The sequence below is a fragment of the Rhinatrema bivittatum genome, chromosome 2, assembly GCF_901001135.1.
Source record: "Rhinatrema bivittatum chromosome 2, aRhiBiv1.1, whole genome shotgun sequence".
In the NCBI taxonomy this organism is placed as follows: domain Eukaryota; kingdom Metazoa; phylum Chordata; class Amphibia; order Gymnophiona; family Rhinatrematidae; genus Rhinatrema; species Rhinatrema bivittatum.
Genome location: NC_042616.1, coordinates 430,311,041 through 430,333,637, shown reverse-complemented (window position 1 = coordinate 430,333,637; position 22,597 = coordinate 430,311,041). Strand labels below are relative to the sequence as shown.

Below are 22,597 nucleotides of genomic sequence, written 5' to 3'. Positions count from 1 at the left end.
CCGGGACGCGCATAATTCCCAGGGCTTTGCTAGGGGGCGTGTTAGGGGTGTGTCGGGTGGTGGCGCGACATTCGGGGCATTCCGGGGGGCATGGTGCCAGCCCGGGGGCGTTCCAGGGGGCATGGCTGAGGCCTCCGGACCAGCCCCCGGGTCGGGTGTTGGCGTGCCAGCGGGCCTCGAGCAGGCGTAACTTTTGCGATAAAGGTAAGGGGGTTATATAGGGCTGGGGGGGGTGGGGGGAGGTGGAAGGAAAGTTCCCTCTGAGGCCGCTCCGGGCAGAGTGTGCAGGGCTTGGCGCACGCAAGGTGCACAAATGTGCACCCCCTTGCATGCGCTGACCCCGGATTTTAAAAAATATGCATGGCTACGTGCATATCTATTGAAATCCGGCATACTTTTGTTTGCTCCTGGTGCACAAACAAAAGTACGCGCTCATGCTTTTTTTAAAAATGTACCCCTTAATGTATTTATATATTGGCTGGAGCAGCAATGCATTTTAAGTGTATATCACAAATATTTTTTGTATGTAGGCCTATAGAGTCCTTATCACTTATCTTTTATAAACTTAGACTGTGAGAAACTTAACCTTAGAAAACCAGTGCTGATGTTACAAGAGCAGAATTACGATCCTTTTCGTCTTGTTCCCATGCTCTTAGAGAGTCATTTACTAAGCATTGTTCCCATAGACACAGATTGAAAAAAAAACAAAAACTTTAGTAAATAAGCCCTGAAGATTTCTATCCCCCATCTCCTCTTGCACTGCCAAAACTGCTACTTTTGTTAGTTAGCTTGTTTCATTGGAAAAGGGATCGATGTTGGGACAGGTCCTGTTCAACATCTTTGTGAGCGACATTGCAGAAGAGATAGAAGATAAAGTTTGTCTATTTGCAGGTGATACTAAGATCTGCAATAGAGTGGACACACCGGAAGAAGTACAGAGAATGAGACTGGATTTAAGGAAGCTAGAAGAGTGATTGAAGATAAGGCAGCTGGGATTCAATGCCAAGAAATGCCGAGTCATGCATATGGGGTGTGGAAATCCGAAAGAACTGTATGCATTGGGGGGTGAAGGGCTGATGTGCACGGAGCAGGAGAAAGACCTAGGGGTAATAGTGTCTAATGACCTGAAGTCGACGAAGCAGTGTGACACGGCGATAGCTAAAGCCAAAAGAATGCTGGGCTGCATAGAGAGAGGAATATCTAGAAAGAAAAGGGAAGTGATAATCCCCTTGTACAGGTCCTTGGTGAGACCTCTCCTGGAGTACTGTGCTCTGTTCTGGAGACCATATCTCAAGGGAGACAGAGACAGGATGGAGGCAGTCCAGAGAAGGGCGACCAAAATGGTGGATGGTATCCATCGAATGACTTATGAGGAGAGGTTGAGGAACCTGAATATGTATACCCTGGAGGAGGGGAGGAGCAGGGGTGATATGATACAGACCTTCAGATACTTCAAAGGTTTTAATGATCCATGGTCGTCAACAAACCTTTTCCATTGGAAACAATTTAGTAGAACTAGGGGTCACAATTTGAAACTCCAGGGAGGAAGACTTACAACCAATGTCAGGAAGTATTTCTTCACGGAGAGGGTGGTGGATGCCTGGAATGCCCTTCTGGAGGAAGTGGTGAAGACTAAAACTGTGAAGGATTTCAAAGGGGCATAGGATAAACACTGTGGATCCCTAAAAGGCTAGAGGATGGGAATAAATAAAAAATCTTAACTGGTACGGAGCGACAGTTACTACCCTTAAGAGAAACATGGGGGTAACCTGCACGGAGTGGCAGTTACTATCTTGGGAAGCTTGCTGGGCAGACTGGATGGACCATTTTGGCCTTTTTCTGCCATCATTACTATGTTACTATATACTGTAGTTCAAGAGGTCATTAGATTAGTGTCAGAAATAGATACTGAATTTTCAAGGGTGCTGCAAAAAGAGCTAAAGACCTGATTTACAAAGGCCTTTTCCCATTCTGTGTCTGTGGGAAAAAAACATCTTTAAAAATCTGGCCTTAGGTGCTTGTATTAAAAAAAAAAAACCAGTATGCAGAGACCTATCTAACTCCAGACCCAGTCCTTCAGGGATATTTGAGATGATCCTCCCAATGTTTCAATATCTGTCATTTCATATTTTGCATTTTGTGTTGATCAGACAGAATAACAAATCCAAAAAATTGGTCAGTTTTCCAAATGAAGAAAGGTCATACGTGGAATCCCCTACATGGATCTGTACTCAAACCTGTTCTGTTTAACATATTCTTAAATAATCTTGAAATGGGAACAAGAAGTGAAGTGATCAAACTTGCAGATGACACAAAATTATTCAGTTGTTAAAATAGCAATGGATTGTGAGGACTACAGAATGATTTTGTGAGATTAGAAGACTGGGCATCTGAATGGCACATGAAATTTAATGTGGAAAAGTGCAAAGTGATGCACATAGGGGAAAATAATATCATCCAGAGGTACACAATGCTGGGTTCTGCACTACCCAGGAAAAGGACCTTAGAGTCCTTGTGGTCAATATATTGAAATCCTCAGCTCAGTGTGCAGTGGCAGTCAAAAAAGCAAATAGAATGTAAGATATGATCCAAAAGAGAATGGAGTTCAAAGTGGTATAGTGAAATTGAAAGGTGGAAATGATCAATGCATGGAGAGTGACAAAGAAATGGCAGAAATATTAAATGAATACTTCAGTTCTGTTTTCACTAAAGAAGACCCTGGAGAAGGACCATCTCCACACAACAAGAAACTGGAAGGAAGTGGAATAGAAGAAAACCCTTTTACAGTAGAAAATGTATGGGAAGAGCTAAAGAATCTGAAAGTGGACAAAGCCATGGGACCTGATGGGATTCATCCAAGGATACTGATGGAGCTCAGAGATGTGCTGGCGGGTCCGCTGTGTGACCTGTTCAATAGATCCCTAGAAACGGGAGTGGTGCCGAGTGATTGGAGAAGAGCGGTGGTGGTCCCGCTTCACAAGAGTGGGAACAGAGAGGAGGCTGGTAACTACAGACAGGTTAGCCTCACTTCGGTGGTGGGAAAAATAATGGAGTCACTGTTGAAAGAGAGAATAGTGAACTATCTACAGTCCGGAGAATTGCTGGACCAGAGGCAGCATGGATTCACCAGGGGAAGATCCTGTCAGAAAAATCTGATTGACTTTTTTGACTGGGTAACCAAGGAATTGGATCGAGGAAGAGCACTCGATGTCATCTACTTAGATTTCAGCAAAGCTTTTGATACAGTTCTGCACAGGAGACTGGTGAATAAAACGAGAAGCTTAGGAGTGAGTGCCGAGATGGTGACCTGGATTGCAAACTGTTTGATGGACAGAAGACAATGTGTGATGGTAAATGGAACTCTCTCTGAAGAGAGAGCGGTTTTAAGAGGTGTACCGCAAGGATTGGTGTTGGGACCGGTCCTGTTCAATATCTTTGTGAGCGACATAGCGGATGAGATAGAAGGTAAGATTTGTCTTTTTGCGGACGACACTAAGATCTACAACAGAGTAGACATGCCGGAAGGAGTGGAGAGAATGAGACGGGATTTAAGGAAACCGGAAGAGTGGTCGAAGATATGGCAGCTGAGATTCAATGCCAAGAAGTGCAAAGTCATGCATATGGGGAGTGGAAATCCAAATGAACTATATTCGATGGGGGGGGGGGGGGGAGGCTGATGTGCACGGAGCAGGAGAGGGACCTAGGGGTTATAGTGTCTAATGATATGAAATCTGCGAAACAATGCGACAAGGCGATAGCAAAAGCCAGAAGAATGCTGGGCTGCATAGAGAGAGGAATATCGAGTAAGAAAAGGGAAGTGATTATCCCCTTATACAGGTCCTTGGTGAGGCCTCACCTGGAGTACTGTGTTCAGTTCTGGAGACTGTATCTACAAAGAGACAGAGACAAGATGGAAGCGGTACAGAGAAGAGCAACCAAAAAGGTGGAGGATCTTCATTGGATGTCATACGAAGAGAGATTGAAGAATCTAAATATGTACACCCTGGAGGAAAGGAGGAACAGGGGTGATATGATTCAGACCTTCAGATACTTGAAAAACTTTAACGATCCAAAGACAACGACAAACCTTTTCCGTCAGAAAAAAATCAGCAGAACCAGAGGTCACGAGCTGAGGCTCCAGGGAGGAAGACTAAGAACCAATGTCAGGAAATATTTCTTCATGGAGAGAGTGGTGGATGCCTGGAATGCCCTTCCGGAGGAAGTGGTGAAGTCCAAAACTGTGAAGGACTTCAAAGGGGCATGGGATAAACACTGTAGATCCATCAGGTCTAGAGGAAGTGTATAAAGAGGAGGCAGCAAAACACTGCACGGAGCGGCAGTAGCCACAGAGGCATTCACGGAGCGGGATGCCAGTGGCCAGTGGTTGGTGTTCCACCTTCACGGAGCGGAAGGATGGAGGCCTGCCATCTCCATATTTAAAAAACAAAAAAACAAAAAAAAACAGGGGTGGGCAAGAGTATGTAAAATTAATGAAAAGTTCATAAGCTATAGGTATTACCAATTATTAGGCTTATTCAATATCTGTTGATAGATAATGTGGCTTTCAATGCATACTTCACTTTCAATATATATCCAACATAGCTCTCTGCTTCAACAGCAGGGGAGAAGTAAAACTAATACTTCACGCATATCCAGCATAGCTCCCTGCTTCAACGGCAGGGGAGAAGTAAAACTAATACTTCACGCATATCCAGCATAGCTCCCTGCTTCAACGGCAGGGGAGAAGTAAAACTAATACTTCACGCATATCCAGCATAGCTCCCTGCTTCAATGGCAGGGGAGAAGAAAAACAACCAATAAGGGCTGAATAACATAGTCTGGGTAAAACAAATAAGCATGGGTGTAGCTTGCTTATTGCGGCGGTTACTACCCCTAACTAATCAAGCTTGATATTTCACTTGGATGCAGCTCCATCACTGCTCTCTGCATTATTGGTGGGGGTGAAAGGGAAATAGAACCAAAGGTTACTAGGAGCCAAGAGAAACAGATAAGTATGAGAAAAAAAGAAGTGTGAAGCTTGCTGGGCAGACTGGATGGGCCAATTGGTCTTCTTCTGCCGTCATTTCTATGTTTCTATGAGAATATAAAGAGAAATATCATATTGCCTCTGTATCAAGTCATGGTGTAGCTGGACCTTGAGTATTGTCTGCAGTTGTGGTCACCCCATCTCAAGAAAAATATAGCAGAACTAGAAAAGATACAGAGGCCGGCAACAAAAATGATAAAAGGGGGTGATCACGTGATGCAGTGAAGGGATCAGACGTGTCTTCTCTTCTCAGCTTCCCCCTCGCTGCCCATCTGACCCCATCTCTGTTATTTGAGGACATAATGCTTCATTTTGCCTCTTATACTCTGGCACGTATCAGGGTTGCTGTGGACCTTCAAAATGACCTCCTGCTTACAAAAAGGTAAAGAAAAAGACCGGGAGAGGATCCGACTGGCTGACCCCCTTGCCGATGATGCTGACAAGGCCTCGGAAGTGGCACCGTCAGCCATGCTAACCGATATAAAATCTGCGATACAGGAAATCCTCCGCCCGGAGTTACAAATTATTTCAGCCAAATTTACAGAGCTTTCGGCATCGCTGGCTGCATATGATTCGAGGGTTGCCACCGCGGAACAGCACATCTCAGATTTGCCAGATAGCCACCAGTCCATGCTTTTGGACCTTTCTGCGATTAAAGCTTCCTTGGCCAAACATTCGGAGCGGCTAGAGGACCTGGAGAACAGTTCTCGCAGCTTGAACTTGCGATTTGTGGGTTTGACCGAGACTTTAGAGGAGAACAAGCTTGCGGGGTTCTTGGAAGAATAGTTGCCTCGATCACTGGGCCTGTCACTTACCTCAGGCCCGCTTCGCGTTGAATGCACTCGTCGGCTGGGGCAGCCCCATGCATCTGCTGATCATCCCCATGTGGTCATAGCCAAGGTGGTGAATTTCTCCCACAAAGCGGCAATCATGGCTGCTGTCCAAGCGGGCAAATCGCTTCACTATGAAAATCACCAGGTCTTGATTTTTCAAGACTTCTCGGCGGCTGTGGAGAAACAATGAAGGAAAATGGTGCCGCTCTGCTCCGAATTATACGTGTTGGGTGAAAAAGCGGTCCTGCTGTATCCGGCTCTCATTTGCATGGCTACTGCCTCTGGCCTGCACTGGTTCACTGACGCCAAATCAGCGCAGGAGTATATCGCTGAGAAGGAGAGAGATCAGGCTCGGCCATTGGAGTCACACTGAGCGCGAGAGCGGGCCTGACTCCTCATGCTCTTTATAGTCGTTGATGCCCAGGGAAGACACGGACTTACGGGTTGGCTGGTGGTGTTTGTCTCAGCCTCCCTGCTGGCGAGTTTGTTTTATCACTTTCTCCTTTTCTGTGTGCGGCCCAATTGCTACTGATTTCTCTCACAGGCTTCATCTACTCTGCGAGCACCTTGTTTCGACTGTTCCCGGACCTGACGCACTTACTGACTCTGCTCTCATAATTCGCTTCCTCCTGTGTGCCTGCCGGTACTTTTCATTCTAGCACAAGTGAGAGAGTTTGCTTTCATTTTCCCTCTCTCTTTTGTGGTCCTATGTCACTGCCACTGGATGCCCAAGGGTGCTTACTGATGCGAGTCCATTTCGCCTGACTACCTGCAGGCCAGGCCAAGGGTCCCTCAGTTGCTTCGGGCTATGGGGGGTTCTTGTGTTGAGGCGGACCTGAGCTATACGCGGCCTCGAGCTCAACTTTCATTGCTGATGGAGTCGAGCCAGTTGCAGTACATGATGGCCTGTACTTTCATTGCGTTTCTTCCATGCTGTTGTGAATATTTTACCAGTAACTATTTTTTATGTACTTGTTTGTTTTTGATGTTTCATGCCCATGGTCATAGTGGAAGTTCCTCTGATCACTTTTGTTCAATATATTGTGGGGTGGGGACTGGCTTGCTCCGTGGTGATCTCCGAGAGTCTTAGTGGACTCTGTTAGGCTGGGTCTCTTGAGATGGTCTCTGGGGGGTTTCTAGGGGGTTCGGGGCTGGGGAGAGGGATGGGTGGGGAGAGAGGATGAGTGTTTCTCCTATGGCTTTTCATTGGGTTTGTGCTATATGTATTGGGTATTTTCTCAGTATCCTTTATCTTCTGCTGTCGTGACTCTGGAGTGGGGCCTTGGTTGGGAGGGTCCCTGCTTGCCATATGGTTCGTAATCATACTGGTTTTGCTTAACCTGGATGGGGATGGCTAAGTGTGGATTCCGCTTGTTCTCCTGGAACGTATGTGGCATAAACTCGCCGATAAAGCGGAAAAAAATTCTGTTGGCCTTAAAAAAACAATCCGCCACTGTGGCTTATTTGCAGGAAACCCACCTCACTGATCTTGAACACCAAAAATTGCGCTCAACCTGGGTGGGTGAGGTTTATTATGCCTTGGCTGCTACACGCTCAGCAGGTTGCTATATTGATCCATAAAAGTCTTCCACTCCTGATCAAACAGGAAATCAAAGACCCGTTAGGAAGATATATTATTTTGATTGCCAAATTGTTTCAGATCCCGGTGGTGTTAGTTAACCTATATGCTGCAAATAATCCTAGCCTTGAGTTTTTTCAGACCCTATATGGTCAACTGGTCCCTTATGCGGATTACGCTTTACTTTTGGGGGGCAATTTTAATAGTCTCCGTGACCCTTAATTGGATAGGACAGGAGCACTTACTACTACATAGGCCAGTCCGCCTAGGAGGGTCTTTGGTTTCCTAGAGCAGTGGTTCTCAACCTTTTTTCTGTCGGGACACACCTGACAGATGGTTCTCACATGCCTGACACACTGAACACATGATCTTCACGGGGTTAGATGTAAAAGTACAGTTTGCATCCACGGGAACCCCCCTGACCCACAATAATGGATGTAAAGCAGAATTATGACATTCCCCATACAACTCACCCTACAAAAAAGATATTCTGGTTCTGGGGTCATCTCAGTAACAGCAACTCAAACTCCTTCTACTTCCAGACTCAATAGCCCTACTTATGAAAAGACAGCAGTTTACCACCAATGCATGTCCTCTTGAGAAAACACAACAAATAAGACTGATACAAACGCTTACATGCTAGTAAAATATCTCGGTAACAGACACAGAACCGACCTAACATACTCCCAGGATCTGTAGTAATGCACATAAACTAATCTGCACACAGTTACACCTGTATTATGGAATACACTCAAACAGGAGCAACCCTATCTATGAAAAGGCAACACTACAAATATTAAATCAGGTCCTAAAATCCAATACACCTCCTATTAGGAAAACAGAACTAGCAAGCAGCTATAGATTCCCACACAGAAATAGTTGTAAAACTATACTAATAAGCAGAATAAATGTTTCACAACCACTATGAACAGAATAACATCCAACAATTAAAAACTCATAAAAACTATTAAAAATTCTCCAAACACCAATAAATTATTTAAAAAAAAGCAGACACATCACATAATATTAAATAATTAAAATGGCAGTCAATCAAGAAAAATAAACTTTAAAAGCCACCTTTACTTACCCCCTCCAGCAGCTCTCCTACTCCTCTTCCATGCAGGCTGTAGCACACACCAGATGCAGCAGTAGTGGCTAAGCTCTATACTCATGGTCCTCTTCCTTTGGGCCCATGACTCTCACACACACACCATATCAGTCATGCCCCCATGACCAGTTTCTGTCTCTCACACACCAATCATCTCCCAAACAGTCTTTGACAAACACACCAGTCACCTTCCTGAACAGTTTCTCTCATGCCATACACACACACAGGCTTCCCACACCCGTGTTCCACTTACATACATGGGCTTCTCACTCTCATAATCACTTTCTCTTTCTCACACACTAACCAGTCTCTCACTCCCATGCTTGTTCTCTCCACATGCACAGGCTTCTCATTCCCATAATCACTTTCTTTCTCTCACACACATACACACACACCAGTCACCTGATCTCTCTCATACACACACACAGGCTTCCCACTCCCATGTTCTCTTTCAGATATACAGGCTTCTCACTCCCATGCTGTGTCTCACACACACCCAGGTTTCTCACTCCCATGCTCACTCTTCATATGCACAGGCTTCTCATTCCCATAAGACTTTCTTTCTCTTTCTCTCTCTCACACACACATACACACACACTAGTCACCTGATCTCTCTCATGCGTACACACACAGGCTTCCCACTCCCATGTTCTCTTTCAGATATACAGGCTTCTCACTCCCATGCTGTATCTCACACACTCCCAGCTTTCTCGCTCCCATGCTCACTCTTCACGTGCACAGGCTTCTCATTCCCATAATCACTTTCTTTCTCTCTCTCACATACACACAAACACACACCAGTCACCTGATCTCTCTCATGCAAACACACACACACACAGGCTTCCCACTCCCATGTTCTCTTTCTGATATACAGGCTTCTCACTCCCATGCTGTGTCTCACACACACACAGGTTTCTCACTCCCATGCTCACTCTTCACGTGCACAGGCTTCTCATTCCCATAATCACTTTCTTTCTCTCTCTCACATACACACAAACACACACCAGTCATCTGATCTCTCTCATGCATACACACACAGGCGTCCCACTCCCATGTTCTCTTTCAGATATACAGGCTTCTCACTCCCATGCTGTGTCTCACACACACCCAGGTTTCTCACTCCCATGCTCACTCTTCACATGCACAGGCTTCTCATTCCCATAATCACTTTCTTTCTCTCTCTCTCTCTCTCTCTCACACACACACACACACACACCAGTCACCTGATCTCTCTCATGCATACACACACACTTACAGGCTTCCCACTTCCATGTTCTGTCTTACATATACAGGCTTCTCCCTCCCATGCTGTGTCTCACTCACACCAGGTTCTCACTCCCATGCTCACTCTCTTCACATGCACAGGCTTCTCATTCCCATAATCACTTTCTCTCTGTTACACACACACACACACCAGTCTCTCTCTCATTTCCATGCTCGTTTTCCACGTGCACAGGCTTCTCATTCCCTGAATCACATTCTCTCTCTCTCACATTCACATAAACACCAGTCACACTGTCACCTTACCAACCAGTCTCTCTCTCATACATGCATACACACAGGCTTCCCACTCCCATGCTCTCTCTCACATAATCAGGCTTCTCACTCCCATGCTTTCTTTCACATACACCCCCACAACACCAGGCTTCTGACTCCCATGCTTTCTCACATACCCAGATTTCTCACTTCCATGCTTTTTCTCTCTTTCTCACTCACACACGCACACACACACCAGTCACATCCCTGACTGTCTCACACTCTCACATACACATCAGTCATCTCCTTGAGCAGTCACTTTCATTGTCTCTCACATATACACACACATCATCTCTCTGACCAGTTTCTCTCAATCAACCGTGGGAGGCTCATGCTGCTGTCTCCTTTATCGATTACCAGCTGCTTCGATTGCTCGGGGGCCAATGCTGCAGCGGCTGCTGCTACTTTATCACGCGGCACGGCTCTTTCTTCTTCCCGTGCACCGCGTATCACTTCCTGTTCCGGGTCCGGGGGGAGGGGGTGCAAGCGCGGGAAGAAGAAAAGGCCAGCCACGGGTGCCACAGCTTCATTTAGCACTGCTGCCGTTCCCACTGGGCTTGAACGTGCTGATAGCCCAGCGGCAACGGCAGCAGGGAAGAAAGAGCAGCGGGAGAGACCAGGAGCACGCGACACACCAGCCGGTGCTTGGCGACACACTGGTGTGTCGCGACACACCAGTTGAGAACCGCTGTCCTAGAGCACTCCTTACACTTGCTGGACCTCTGGCACACGCTGAATCCTACTGCCCGTGACTTTACTCATATCTCTCATGCGCATGCCACACAGTCCTGGATTGATTATTTCCTAGTGAGCACGCGCATATTTCCAAGGGTTAGTATAGCAGAGCTGGGTGAGTTGGTGATATCTGACCATGCTCCGATTTGGCTTCAACTTGATTGGATCCCGCATTCCTCTTCGTGTCGATCCTGGCACTACCCCTACTTTTTGATTGATGATCCTCACCTGCAGGACTATTTACAAGAGAATTGGGAGGTTTATACACAAACTAATCAGGAGCATATTGGTGATCCCATCCTGTTTTGGCAGACTGCCAAAGCAGTACTTCGAGGGGAGCTTATCTCCTATGTTGCACGCCGCAGGGCCTTGCTTAACAGCAAATACTAACTTTGGGTAACCAGTTGATGCGTGCTCAGAGTGATCTCTCATGGGCCAACCCTCCCACGAATCAGGCCCATTATTTTGCCGCCTGGAGCACCGTCAACACAGCTTTGCACCAGCGTGCAAAAAAAAGTATTTTTTATTATAAATTTCGCCTCTTTCAATATGCTAACAAGCCGGGTAGAATGATGGCGAATCTTCTTCTCTCTCATCAGGCAGCCCATCAAATCATTGCACTTCGCTCTCCTGGGGGGGATTGTTCGTGACACTTCCAATATCCTCTCCATTTTTTGGGACTATTATGCAAATATGTACTCGGCGACTAACAGGGCCTCACCAGAACAGGACCTCTTTTGCCGCCAACATCCATTGCCGCTGTTAACTAAGGAGCAAGTTACTTTTTTAAATGCTCCAATCTCAGAAGACGAAGTTCGTCTGGCTATTAAACAAGATAAACTTTGTAAAGTACCAGGACCTGACGGTTTTACAGTCGAATTATACAAGAGCCTGACTACCTCAATTGTGTCCCCCTTAACCCAGACGTTTAATGCTTTAATAGAAGCCAAAACTTTTCCGGAGAGGGGAAACCTGGCCCATATCACGTTAATCGCGAAACCCGGTAAGGATCCCAAGTGTCCGGAATCCTACCAGCCAATATCGCTCCTCAATGTAGCTCACAAATTTATGGCTAAGATTTTAGCGGACCAATTGGCTGGTTTAATGCCCCTTCTTATTAGGGCGGATCAGGTCAGGTTTGGCGGAAACGTTATGGGCTTCGAAAATATTAGGAGGGTAATGGCAGCTATGGCGCTATGCCAACAGGTGGGTGAGCCTTATCTCATGGTTAGTTTTAATGCCGAAAAGGCTTTTGACCATGTAGAGTGGGATAACTTATTTTTTGGGTTGCGCTCCATCAGTATCACAGGATTTTTCTATAATGCATTACAACTACTCTATACTTTTACCATGGCAATTCTGGTGGCTAATGCTTCCCAATCAGAGCCCTTTGGTATAACTCGCGGCACCCGTCAGGGTTGTCCTCTGTCACCTTTGTTGTTTCTTTTACAGTTGGAGCTGCTCTTGCTGGCCATTCAGACGACTCGGGGAGTGCGGGGAGTGTGATTTTGCTCGGAAACTTTTAAGTATGCCGCGTTTGCAGATGACATTCTAGTTTTTTTAATGCATCCTGGTATATCCTTACCAATCCTCTTGCAGCTTTTTGAGGATTTTGGACAATTTTTGGGTCCCAAACTCAATGTTGGGAAGTCAGAGGCGTTGGCCTTTCCAAACTCCTTGTGTACTGGTTGGGGAACCTCGTTTTCTTTGAAGTGGGCAGATGGCCACTTTAAATATTTGAGGATTTATCTTTCGACTCAGCTCCATCGGATATATGATTTGAATGTGCTGCCCCTTCTTTGTTCCTCAGCGACGCATTTGACCATGTGGAGATTGCTCCCGTTACCTTTGATGGGATGAGTGAACTTAAATAAGATGATCTTATTGCCTAAGTGGCTCTACTTAATTCAAAACGTGCCTTTGGTGATTAAACGGCAGGATCATTAGTCCCTGGAAAAGGAGCTATGTTCTTTTCTATGGGGGGAAGGCCCGTATCCAGTTCTGATATCTGCAAGTGTGATGGGGTGGGGGGGCTTGAATCTTCCGAATTTGAAATTCTATAATGTGGCCGGGAATCTCCGGGTAGCCAGAGACTGGTTGCTGGATGAATCTAATTATGTTAATCTGGCGGCTGAACAAACTTTACTGGAGTGCTTAGACACCCAGTATGCTCTCCAGGCTACTGATGATGTCACCTGTTCAGGGGGATCATCAGAAGCCTGGATGCCGGAGGAAATCAGCTCTTCACCCTGGATGCTGCTCTGCCTCCTTTCTCCGGACCAACTGGACTATTACCACCTTTAGTCCAAAAACAGAGAGAGGACAGCCTGGAGCCCTAAGGATGCTGTTCCCGCTGCTTTTAGCCCCGTTGCCAGCTTATCGGGCCGAACAACATGCCCCCGATGATGTCACCTGTTCGAGGGGGATGAAAAACCAGCATGGGACGCCGGAGGAAATCAACTCTTCACCCTGGACACTGCTCTGCCTCCTCTCTCCGGACCAACCGACTATTACCACCTTTTAGTCCAAAAACAGAGAGAGGAGAACCTGGAGACCTAAGGATGCTGTTCTGCTGCTTTCGGCCCCGTTGCCAGCTTATCGGGCTGAAAGCCACGCCCCCCCCGATTATGTCACCTGTTCGGGGGGGGGAACCAGCGTGGGACGCCGGAGGCACACCGCACCGGAATGTCGCGCGACTTGTCGCACTGATGAAGGAGCTCCTTTGTGCGCTCATTTGTGCACGATGAGTGTAGATGAGCAATGGTCTGCTGTTAATGATGTCTCTCAGTCTTTTTCTCACTCTATTCCTGTTATAGTAGGGAGAGGAATTTATGGTAACCTCTCCAATACTACTTGGAAGAGGTTTTCACCTAGACCTTCATGCCTAGTAAGTATTTCATCCACTTTATCTGTAGTTGAACCTGTTTTATTTAACTTTAAAATCTTGTTAATTAATGCTCAGTCTGTAAGAAAAAATTTCAAGTTTTACATGATTTGACAGATCTTGAAAAACCTGATGTGTTTTGTATAGTAGAGAGTTGGCTTTTAGATTTTGATATAGTCACTTTAAATCAGATATGTCTAACGGGTTATGCTTTTAATTCTCAACCACGAGCAAAAGGAAGAGGAGGAGGGCTACTCATTATTTTTAAAGAATCTCTGAATTAAAAATCTCAAAATCTCAGTGGAACATCGAATCAGGAATTATTACTTGTTTATTCTTCTAAGTTTTCTATTTGTCTTGTTTACTGTCCATACAAAGTATTACAATCAAATTTATCTTTGCTGTTTGAGCAATTGCTATTAGCTTCAACCAATTTGAGTAATATGATGTTAATAGGTGACTTCAATCTACCTTTCAATCACATTTTAGAAGATAATCAGATTCAATTATTCAATGATATTTTAATTTCATTAGGATGGTCTCAAATGATTCATACATCTACTCATCGTTTAGGTAACATTCTTGATTTAGTATTTCTTAATGATTGTGCATATTTTCAGTTAGTCAATACCCCAGATGTGAAGATTGACCCATGGTCGGACCATTCATTGATCAGTTTTTCTTTAAAGGGTTTTCATGAGGAAACCAGGGCTCCTAATTCTTCCTGTAGTTATTCTAAAAGATCATTTATCGACATTGCCAAACTTAAAGAAGCCCTTAACTCAATTCCAGATCCGTCAGAGGTCAATGACTTTAATAATTTCTTAGAAGATTGGTCTACATATATAAATACTATTCTTAATAATATTGCACCAATGAAATCTTGCTCATTATCAAAAAAAAAAGATAAAAAAAAGTTTCAATCTTGGATTACTCCATCTTTAATTTTGTCTCAACAACTCTTGAGAAAACATGAGTGTAAATGGTCAAAACATCCCTCCTCTGAGAATGTGTCCCTCTATAGAACATCTTTAGTAACATATCAAACTGATACCCTTAAAGCCAAAAAAGAGTATTTTTCAAAAAAAATAAAGGAAGTAGAAAATAGTCTCAAAGCATTGTTTCATTTAGTACATAAGTTAACTGAAGATCAGAAGGCAAAAAGAATGAGTACCAATATACTTTCAGCTGACATGTTTACTAAATATTTTTATGTGAAAATAAAGAATCTTTTTCTGCTTTTTAAAGATTTATCACCTTGGTTCTCTGATGGTACTCTGATTGGTTCTTCTGTTTTGTTATGGTTTTGAGGTGTTTGAGTGGATTCTTGGGTACTGTGGTGATGGCCACTCCCACGGGGAGGAGCCCCATGAGGAACCACAGTACTAGGCTAGACTCGAGACACGCAAACACAGAGATTTGTCTTTTATTATACAGCTGAATGATACCACCAGAAGTGGCAGTAGTGAGGTGATCCAGTGGAAGCTGTCCAGGGGCCCTCGGCAGAGCAGACCCGTCTCACAATGATAGTATAGGGAGTTCCAGATGCAGGTTCCCAGTGCTGAGCTGTAGATGAGACAGACTGACAATGTTAGATTACTCACTAAGTTGGTAGCTGTATAGATGGAGATCCCAGCAGACAGAAGAAGATGGATTACAGGCACCGAGCCAGGGAGAGCGGGCCCTCGAGGAGTACCTGATCCCAGATAGGCACTTGAAAGAAAGCAAAGGGCCCCTGAGGAGCGGGTACCCAGGTTAGAGAATTACCCTGAAGGGCAGAGAGAGCTTCCAGCGGCAGCACGGAAGCAGCAGAGTAGCTCAGACCAGACAAGTCCAATCCTTGCTAACTTGATTTGTTAGCAAACAAAGGGCAGGCTAAATACCCGGATGGCGTGATGTCACGCCCCTAAGGTTCCCGCCCTGACGTGGATAAAGACGTGGGTAGCATGCACGCGCGCACCCTAGGAGGCCCTCAGGAGAAACATGGCAGATTGTCTTGCCATTGCCGTTCCGGGGATGCCAGAGAGAGCGGCATGCAGACGCGGCGGTAGCCATCTTCCCAAGGCTAGCAGGGAGAGCAGAGAGAAAGGTGAGGCACAGAGATCGAAGCCGTCTGAGACCGATGGATGCAACAGTACCCTCCTTCAAAGGGCCCCCTCCAGACCCCCTACCTGGTCTTGGTTTTTGAGGATGCGATCGGTGGAACTGTCGAAGCATCTCTTTATCCATGATATTAGCCAATGGTTCCCACGTGTTTTCTTCAGGTCCATAACCCTCCCATGACAGGAGGTATTCCCAAACTCTGCCTCTCTTTCTTACATCAAGGATGACATCAACCTTGTACTCGATGTCTTCTTCTGCATCAACAGGTGTAGGTTCAGGTGCCTTGGTGGAAAACTCGCTAAGGACAAGCGGTTTAAGTAGCGAGACATGGAACGCATTATGAATCTTCATTGCTGGAGGAAGTTTCAGACTATACGTGAGTGTCCCCAATCGTTGGAGGATGGGAAATGGTCCGACAAAGCGTGGAGCAAATCAAGCTGATGGTAGCTTGAGTCTCAGATGTTTTGTAGGAAGCCAGACCTTGTCACCAGGCTGAAATTCAGGACCCTTGCTGTGGTGAGCGTCATAGCTTTTCTTTGCTCTTTGTCTTGCTTTTTGGAGCATCTCTTTAGTCTTATTCCAGAGTAATTGAATATCTTTGGCAGTAGATTGAGCTGCCGGGGATGACACTGAAAGTGGAAGTGATAAAGGTGGTAAGGGTAGTCGTCCGTAAACCTGAAGGGCAGAGAGAGCTTCCAGCGGCAGCACAGAAGCGGCAGAATAGCTCAGACCGGACAAGTCCAATCCTTGCTAACTCAATTTGTTAGCTAACGAAGGGCAGGCTAAATACCCGGATGGCGTGACATCACTCAAGGGGGACGCTCCCGAGGTTCCCGCCATGACGTGGTTAAAGACGTGGGTAGCGTGCACGCATGCACCCTAGGAAGCCCTCAGGAGCAACATGGCAGATTGCCTTGCCATTGCCATTCCGGGGACGCCAGAGAGAGTGGCATGCAGACGCGGCGGTAGCCATCTTCCCAAGGCTAGCGGGGAGAGCAGAGAGAAAGGTGAGGCACAGAGGTCAAAGCCGTCTGAGACCGACGGATGCAAAAGTTTGGTCTAATTTTGAGATAGTTTCTTCTTTGGAAATTTCGAATATAATTTCACACTTAAATAATACTATGTGTCCTGTATTAAATGTTTCTACTATGGCTTTTAGATCCATATCTGAACTATTGAAAGTTTCTATTACATGTATAGTATTAGTCAACACCTCATTATCAGCTGGATTGATGCCTAATACATTGAAAACTGCTATAGTTAAGCCCCTCTTAAAAAAGCAAAATTTAGATGTTAACAATCCAGCAAATTATAGGCCTATTTCCTCACTTCCTCTCATTGCAAAAGTCATCGAAGGTGTTGTCCTAAAACAATTTACAGATTATCTTGAGAATAATTAAGTTTTAAATCCTCATCAATTCGAGTTTCGACATGGTTTGAGTACCGAGCTGCTCCTTATCTCATTGACTGACTCCATCAAACGTAGTCTTGATGGAGGACAACAATTTCTCTTGGTCTCATTAGATATTTCATCTGCTTTTGATTCCGTTGATCATGAGATTCTTTTATTTCGTCTCCATGAATGTGGTATAGGAGGTACAGTTCTTTCTTGGTTTAACAGCTATCTTACTGGTCTTCATCAATTTTTTTAGATTTAATCAACAATCTTCCTCGCCCCAACTGTTAAAAGTGGGGGTGCCGCAAGGGTCTGCATTGTCGGCAATGTTATTCAATCTATATCTTGCCCCCATTGCCAAACTTTTGGCTATCATTACTGATGGATTCAAAATTTACACCGATGACATACAGTTTTATATTAAGGTTCTTAACCCCTGGCAGAAAACAGATGATGGTTAAAGCAAAATAAATTGTCACTAAATACCAATAAGACTGAAATTCTTTTAATTCATCGTCCCCATTCTACACCTCTTCAAGATGCCATTTGTATTGATAACATCTCATTTCCTCTTGATAAACCTATCAAGAGTTTAGGCGTCTTACTTGATGTGACATTTTTATTTAAACCACAGATTAGATCTCTAATCAAAATTGGATTCTTCAAACTGCGGCTTATTGCAGGATTATGACATTTACTGTTCGATCATGACCTTCTCACAGTTGTACATTCGATAATTTTTCCCCATATAGACTACTGTAATAGTCTTTATATAGGATTACCTAAGGTTACACTACAGCCTATTCAATTACTGCTTAATGCTGCCACTCGGCTTATATCTCATATGAAACGTTCTGAGCACATTTCTCCAATTTTCTGTAAAATGAATTGGTTACCAGTGACTGAGCGAATTGATTTCAAAATCGCTATGATTGCCTTCAAACTCCTTAATTCGGATTCTTCATATTGGTCGAACGCATTGTTGTGCATTTATAAACCTACAAGAGGATTAAGATCCTCTCAATTGAATCTTTTGGAAATACCTTCAGTGCGCCAAGCACACTTGTTTGTCACTAGAGAGACTTCATTTTCTATTGCTGCACCAGCTCTATGGAATCTTATTCTATTTGAACTGCATTCCTTAGACAATTTGAAAAAATGTAAATGTCTAATGAAAGAGTTGCTACTCCATCGTGCCTTTAGTGTATTCTAAAATCTATTAGGTGAGATGATTCCCTTATCCTATGCAACAGGTATGATTTGTGAGATATGTAGTATTAACTATTATCTAGATTACCTTGAATAAAGTATTGGATATTATAGTTTCTATGAAACTAAAGGTATTTTTTGTTTGTTAAGTCTATTGTTGATAATGTGTATGATATTTCATATTATGCATGTTTTTATTGTATATCGCCTAGGCCTGTTTGTTATAGGCGATTAATAAATTTTAATAAAATGAAAAAAAAAATGAAAATGATTTGGCGCGCAATATCTCACCAGTGCTAACCCGTTTGCTGCACCTGATTCGCTGGGCGTGGAGACAGGTTGTTATCCCTCCCTTCACAATGCGCCTATTTCCTTCCCATTAGAGATAATGCGGATTTCCAGCCAGGATCGCACACAGCGGGCTTCCGGGAGTGGTACTCCAGCGGTGTTGTATATCTGGGACATGTGATGGACACGGAAGGCCGCTTGTTGCCCTTTGCCTCTATCTCTGCGCAATATGAGTTAGCAAAGCAGCATGTTTTTTCTTACCTGCAACTGCGGCATTATTTTGATACCCTGCCTGCAGATTCTAAATCCCCTCAGTTTTTCGAAACTAGGGCTGCTCTCTTTGCCATTAACAAGACCCAAAGCCCCTCCTTAGCTCACTATTATAAACAACTCACTGCTATTTCGGATGAGGGAATATTCACGCTGTTGGCCTCCTGATGGAATAGGGATGCTGCGAATTTAGTGACCTGCGCACAGCTTAAATGGGGCTTTCGTTCTATCTCTCAAGTGGCTGTAAATGTATATCTCCAGGAATTACAATTTAAATTTTTGTGATGCGCTTACATTCCTCCTACCAGGGCGGCTCATTATGCAATTGGAGCTTCAGGCTGTTGTGCGAAATGTAAATGGGAATCGGGCACCCTCCTTTATATGTTTTGGGAATGTTATCTCATACCGAGATTTTGGGGCCACCTATTACAATATTTGTCTGCCTTATTGTCAGTTACTTTGACTTTGGGACGGCAATTAATCCTTTTTGGCTCCTTTCTACCCTTGCACATTCGTAAATGGGGGCCTCGAATGTTTCTGCGCAAGGCCCTTTGCGTGGGGAAAAAAAATCATTCTTTTGCAGTGGAGGTCATCGGATCCTCCCTCTTATTGGACTTGGAGCAATCATTTACATGGTTTGATGCAACTGGAGGCGGAGCTGGCCCGAACCTCGACGGAAATTTTTAAATATCTGAGAACTCTACATTCAAGCATTGCCACATCGTCCATGGAGTTTAATTTTAAATGCATTTTACTCTTGATGTACTGACCCTGTGTGGAGGTTAATATCTGCTTACTTTTGATGGCATTATATATATATTTCTCAGTCTTGTTCAGCCATAGGAGAAAAGAAGGGGAGAGAGGGGTAGGGTGGAGGGTGGGGATATTGGTGGGAAAGTAACAGTAGTGGGGTTTTTGTTCTTACCTAAAATGAGTGACTTTTATGGCTGTCTTTGGTCATGCAGCAAACTGTCTCCCAATGTTGTTCTTCTTGTTATCTTCATGACCATCTGTTTTCTGGTTGAATATCTCAATAAAAACCGTTTTGACATAAAATGATAAAAGGGATGAAATGGCTCACCTATAATGAGAGGCTACGCAAGTTAGGTCTCTTCATCTTGGAAACCAGATGGCTGAGAGGGAACATGATAGAAGTTTATAAAATTGTGAGTTGGGTGGAATGAATGAATAAAGAATGGCTATTTACACTTTCAAATAATACTAAAATACTATACAATACTAAAACATACATAAAACTGAAAACCAGCAGATTTAAAACATATTGTAGCAAGCACTTTTTCATTCAGCGCACAATGAGATTGAGGAGTCTAATGCCGGAGGGCATGATCAAGGTGACTAGCAGTGGGTTTAAAAGAGGTTAGGGCATGTTGCTGGAAGAAAAGTCCACAAAACATTATTAGCCAAGTAAACCGAAGAAAGTCATCATTATCCCTGATGAAAATGGATCTACTTATGGGTTCTGCCAGGTACTTGCATCCCGGATTGGGCCCTATCGGAGACAGGATGCTGGGCTCGATGGTCTTTGGTCTGGCCCAGCTTGGCATGTTCTTATGTTCTAATGATAAGGGATTGGAGACTAAGAACTATAGGGTTGCTGTGCTAAGTAGCAAAACTCTTTGTTGAAGTGATCCGATACCATGAGACGTTTTTCTCATGCCACAGGCTCGTTGAAAAATTTTGCAAATGGTTTTGCAGCAATTTTTTTCAATAAAGTCCATGCAAAATTGCAAATTTTATCACAAAATTACTTAACTACACCTCTGATTTGCCTGAGTTTTTCAGCTCATTAGCAATTTTACATAATTATTATGAATGCCTTCCCAATCACAAAATTACTTGCAAAAAATGGCAGCTAGTATGCTTAAAAATTTGCAAATGCAATTATGTGCGCTATTTGACATTTTTACCCATAATATCACTATTGAGAAGGTTTTTGCAGCTTAGTACATCAGCCTCCTTGACTGAATTTTTAATGAAGAGAGAGAGGAGAGAGAAATACAGAGGTGTCTGCATATTTTTGAAAAATGTGTGCATTAAAAAATTCATATTTATAAAAAAGTTGTTGAAGCTTCCATTATTGCGGAAAGGCTCAGAATACTATGTCAGTACAGATGTTTATAAATAAGGATGTCAAGATCTGAACCACTCTAATAATCAATATTAAATTGTTTTCTTCCTTTGTATTTATAGATTGAAAATGGACTAACCTATCAAAAATTATCGGATTTGACCCGCTCAGCTCTGAGGGAAGCTGAAGTTGATGTGCATATACCTCGCTTCAAGCTTGAGGAGACATATAATCTTGGCTCAGTTTTACAGGAAATGGGAATGAAAGATGTTTTTACAAATGCTGCAGATCTGTCTGGTATATCTACAAAAAGAGGCTTGGAGCTTTCTCAGATGGTCCATAAAGCCTTTGTGGAGGTTAATGAAGAGGGCACAGAGGCAGCCGCTGCCACTGGGGTTACTATAGTTCCAACTAGTCTACCTGTACGCGTTCAGTTCAAAGCAGACCGTCCTTTCCTTTTCTTCATCATACAGAAACCAAGTAATATCATCCTCTTCTATGGTAAATTCTGCTCCCCAGAGAAATAGATTCTGTTTAAGAGAGCAGGGGGGACACATTCATATTTACTGTATCGGCATCAGTCCACCAATGATTCATTTAGGTTACCCTGGCTTCTTTATCCCTCCTGCCTCAACTCACATTACTCACTGTGCTGTGGCGCCCTGCTCTGAATCTTTATAAGGTGATGGGAGAGCAAAGGTTACCCAGCACCAGTCTCTTTCTCCCCCACATTTCCACAGGAGGCAGCCACAGGTACTGGGGCCCTTCTTTTGCTGAAGGTGCAAGCTGAGTCCCTCAAGTTTTCATTGCAATGGGTAAATACATAAATCCAAGCATCTGTTCAAACATCAGAGTAAAACTGCAAGCCTCAGCCTCGCATTTTATTAGATGTTACATGCTATGTATCATTCGTAGTCATGCATACTTTAAGCAATACAATAAATACGTTTTAAATCAACCGTCTAATCTGAGATGTTTGGTATTTATAGCACTTTTCAGTTGGTGCGTTGGTCTTCTTTTCAATTAACCTGTTTTAGTTTAAGTCTCATTCATGCAAAAATGAAGGAGTTCGCCTTTGAAGTAATTTCTGTGCAGTCAAATTCTGCTAGAACACATTTACTTTGAAACAAACACATTAGCTGTGTCTGGCCAATTTGGAGAACAGAAGGATTGCTGTAGAGAGGTCTTATTTTATATGGGTATCAGATACTATTTCATCTGCCCATAAAGGGGTTAATTTCATACATAAGTTAGCCAGCAAATATGCACATACATTACAGCAATTTTTTAAAGCAGAGTTATGTTTATGTCTATTTTGAAAATTATATCTGCTATTTGTTGTGCATAGTTTTGCTGAGAGAAATTGCACACACACACTCTTTTTGAATCAAAATGTATGCATGTGTAGCACCCACACCAGGTGACATGGGGAGAAACCTGTCACCAATAGCTGGAGGTGTGCTGCAGCAGAAGACCCCCCCTCCAGTCCCCATGTAATAGAGCCATATGGGGGTTCCGAG

General features: G+C 44.0%; 1 protein-coding gene across 1 annotated transcript in view; it reads left to right on the top strand.

The window, feature by feature from the left end:
* Positions 1-22,036, top strand: part of LOC115084906 (serpin B4-like) — a 93,233-nt gene extending 71,197 nt beyond the window's left edge. Inside the window, exon 8 of the mRNA XM_029590314.1 lies at positions 21,200-22,036. Within this exon, the coding sequence (XP_029446174.1) occupies positions 21,200-21,604 (405 nt within the window). The 3' untranslated portion in view covers positions 21,605-22,036. The remainder of the gene's footprint in view (positions 1-21,199) is intronic.
* Positions 22,037-22,597: the final 561 nt, after the last annotated feature.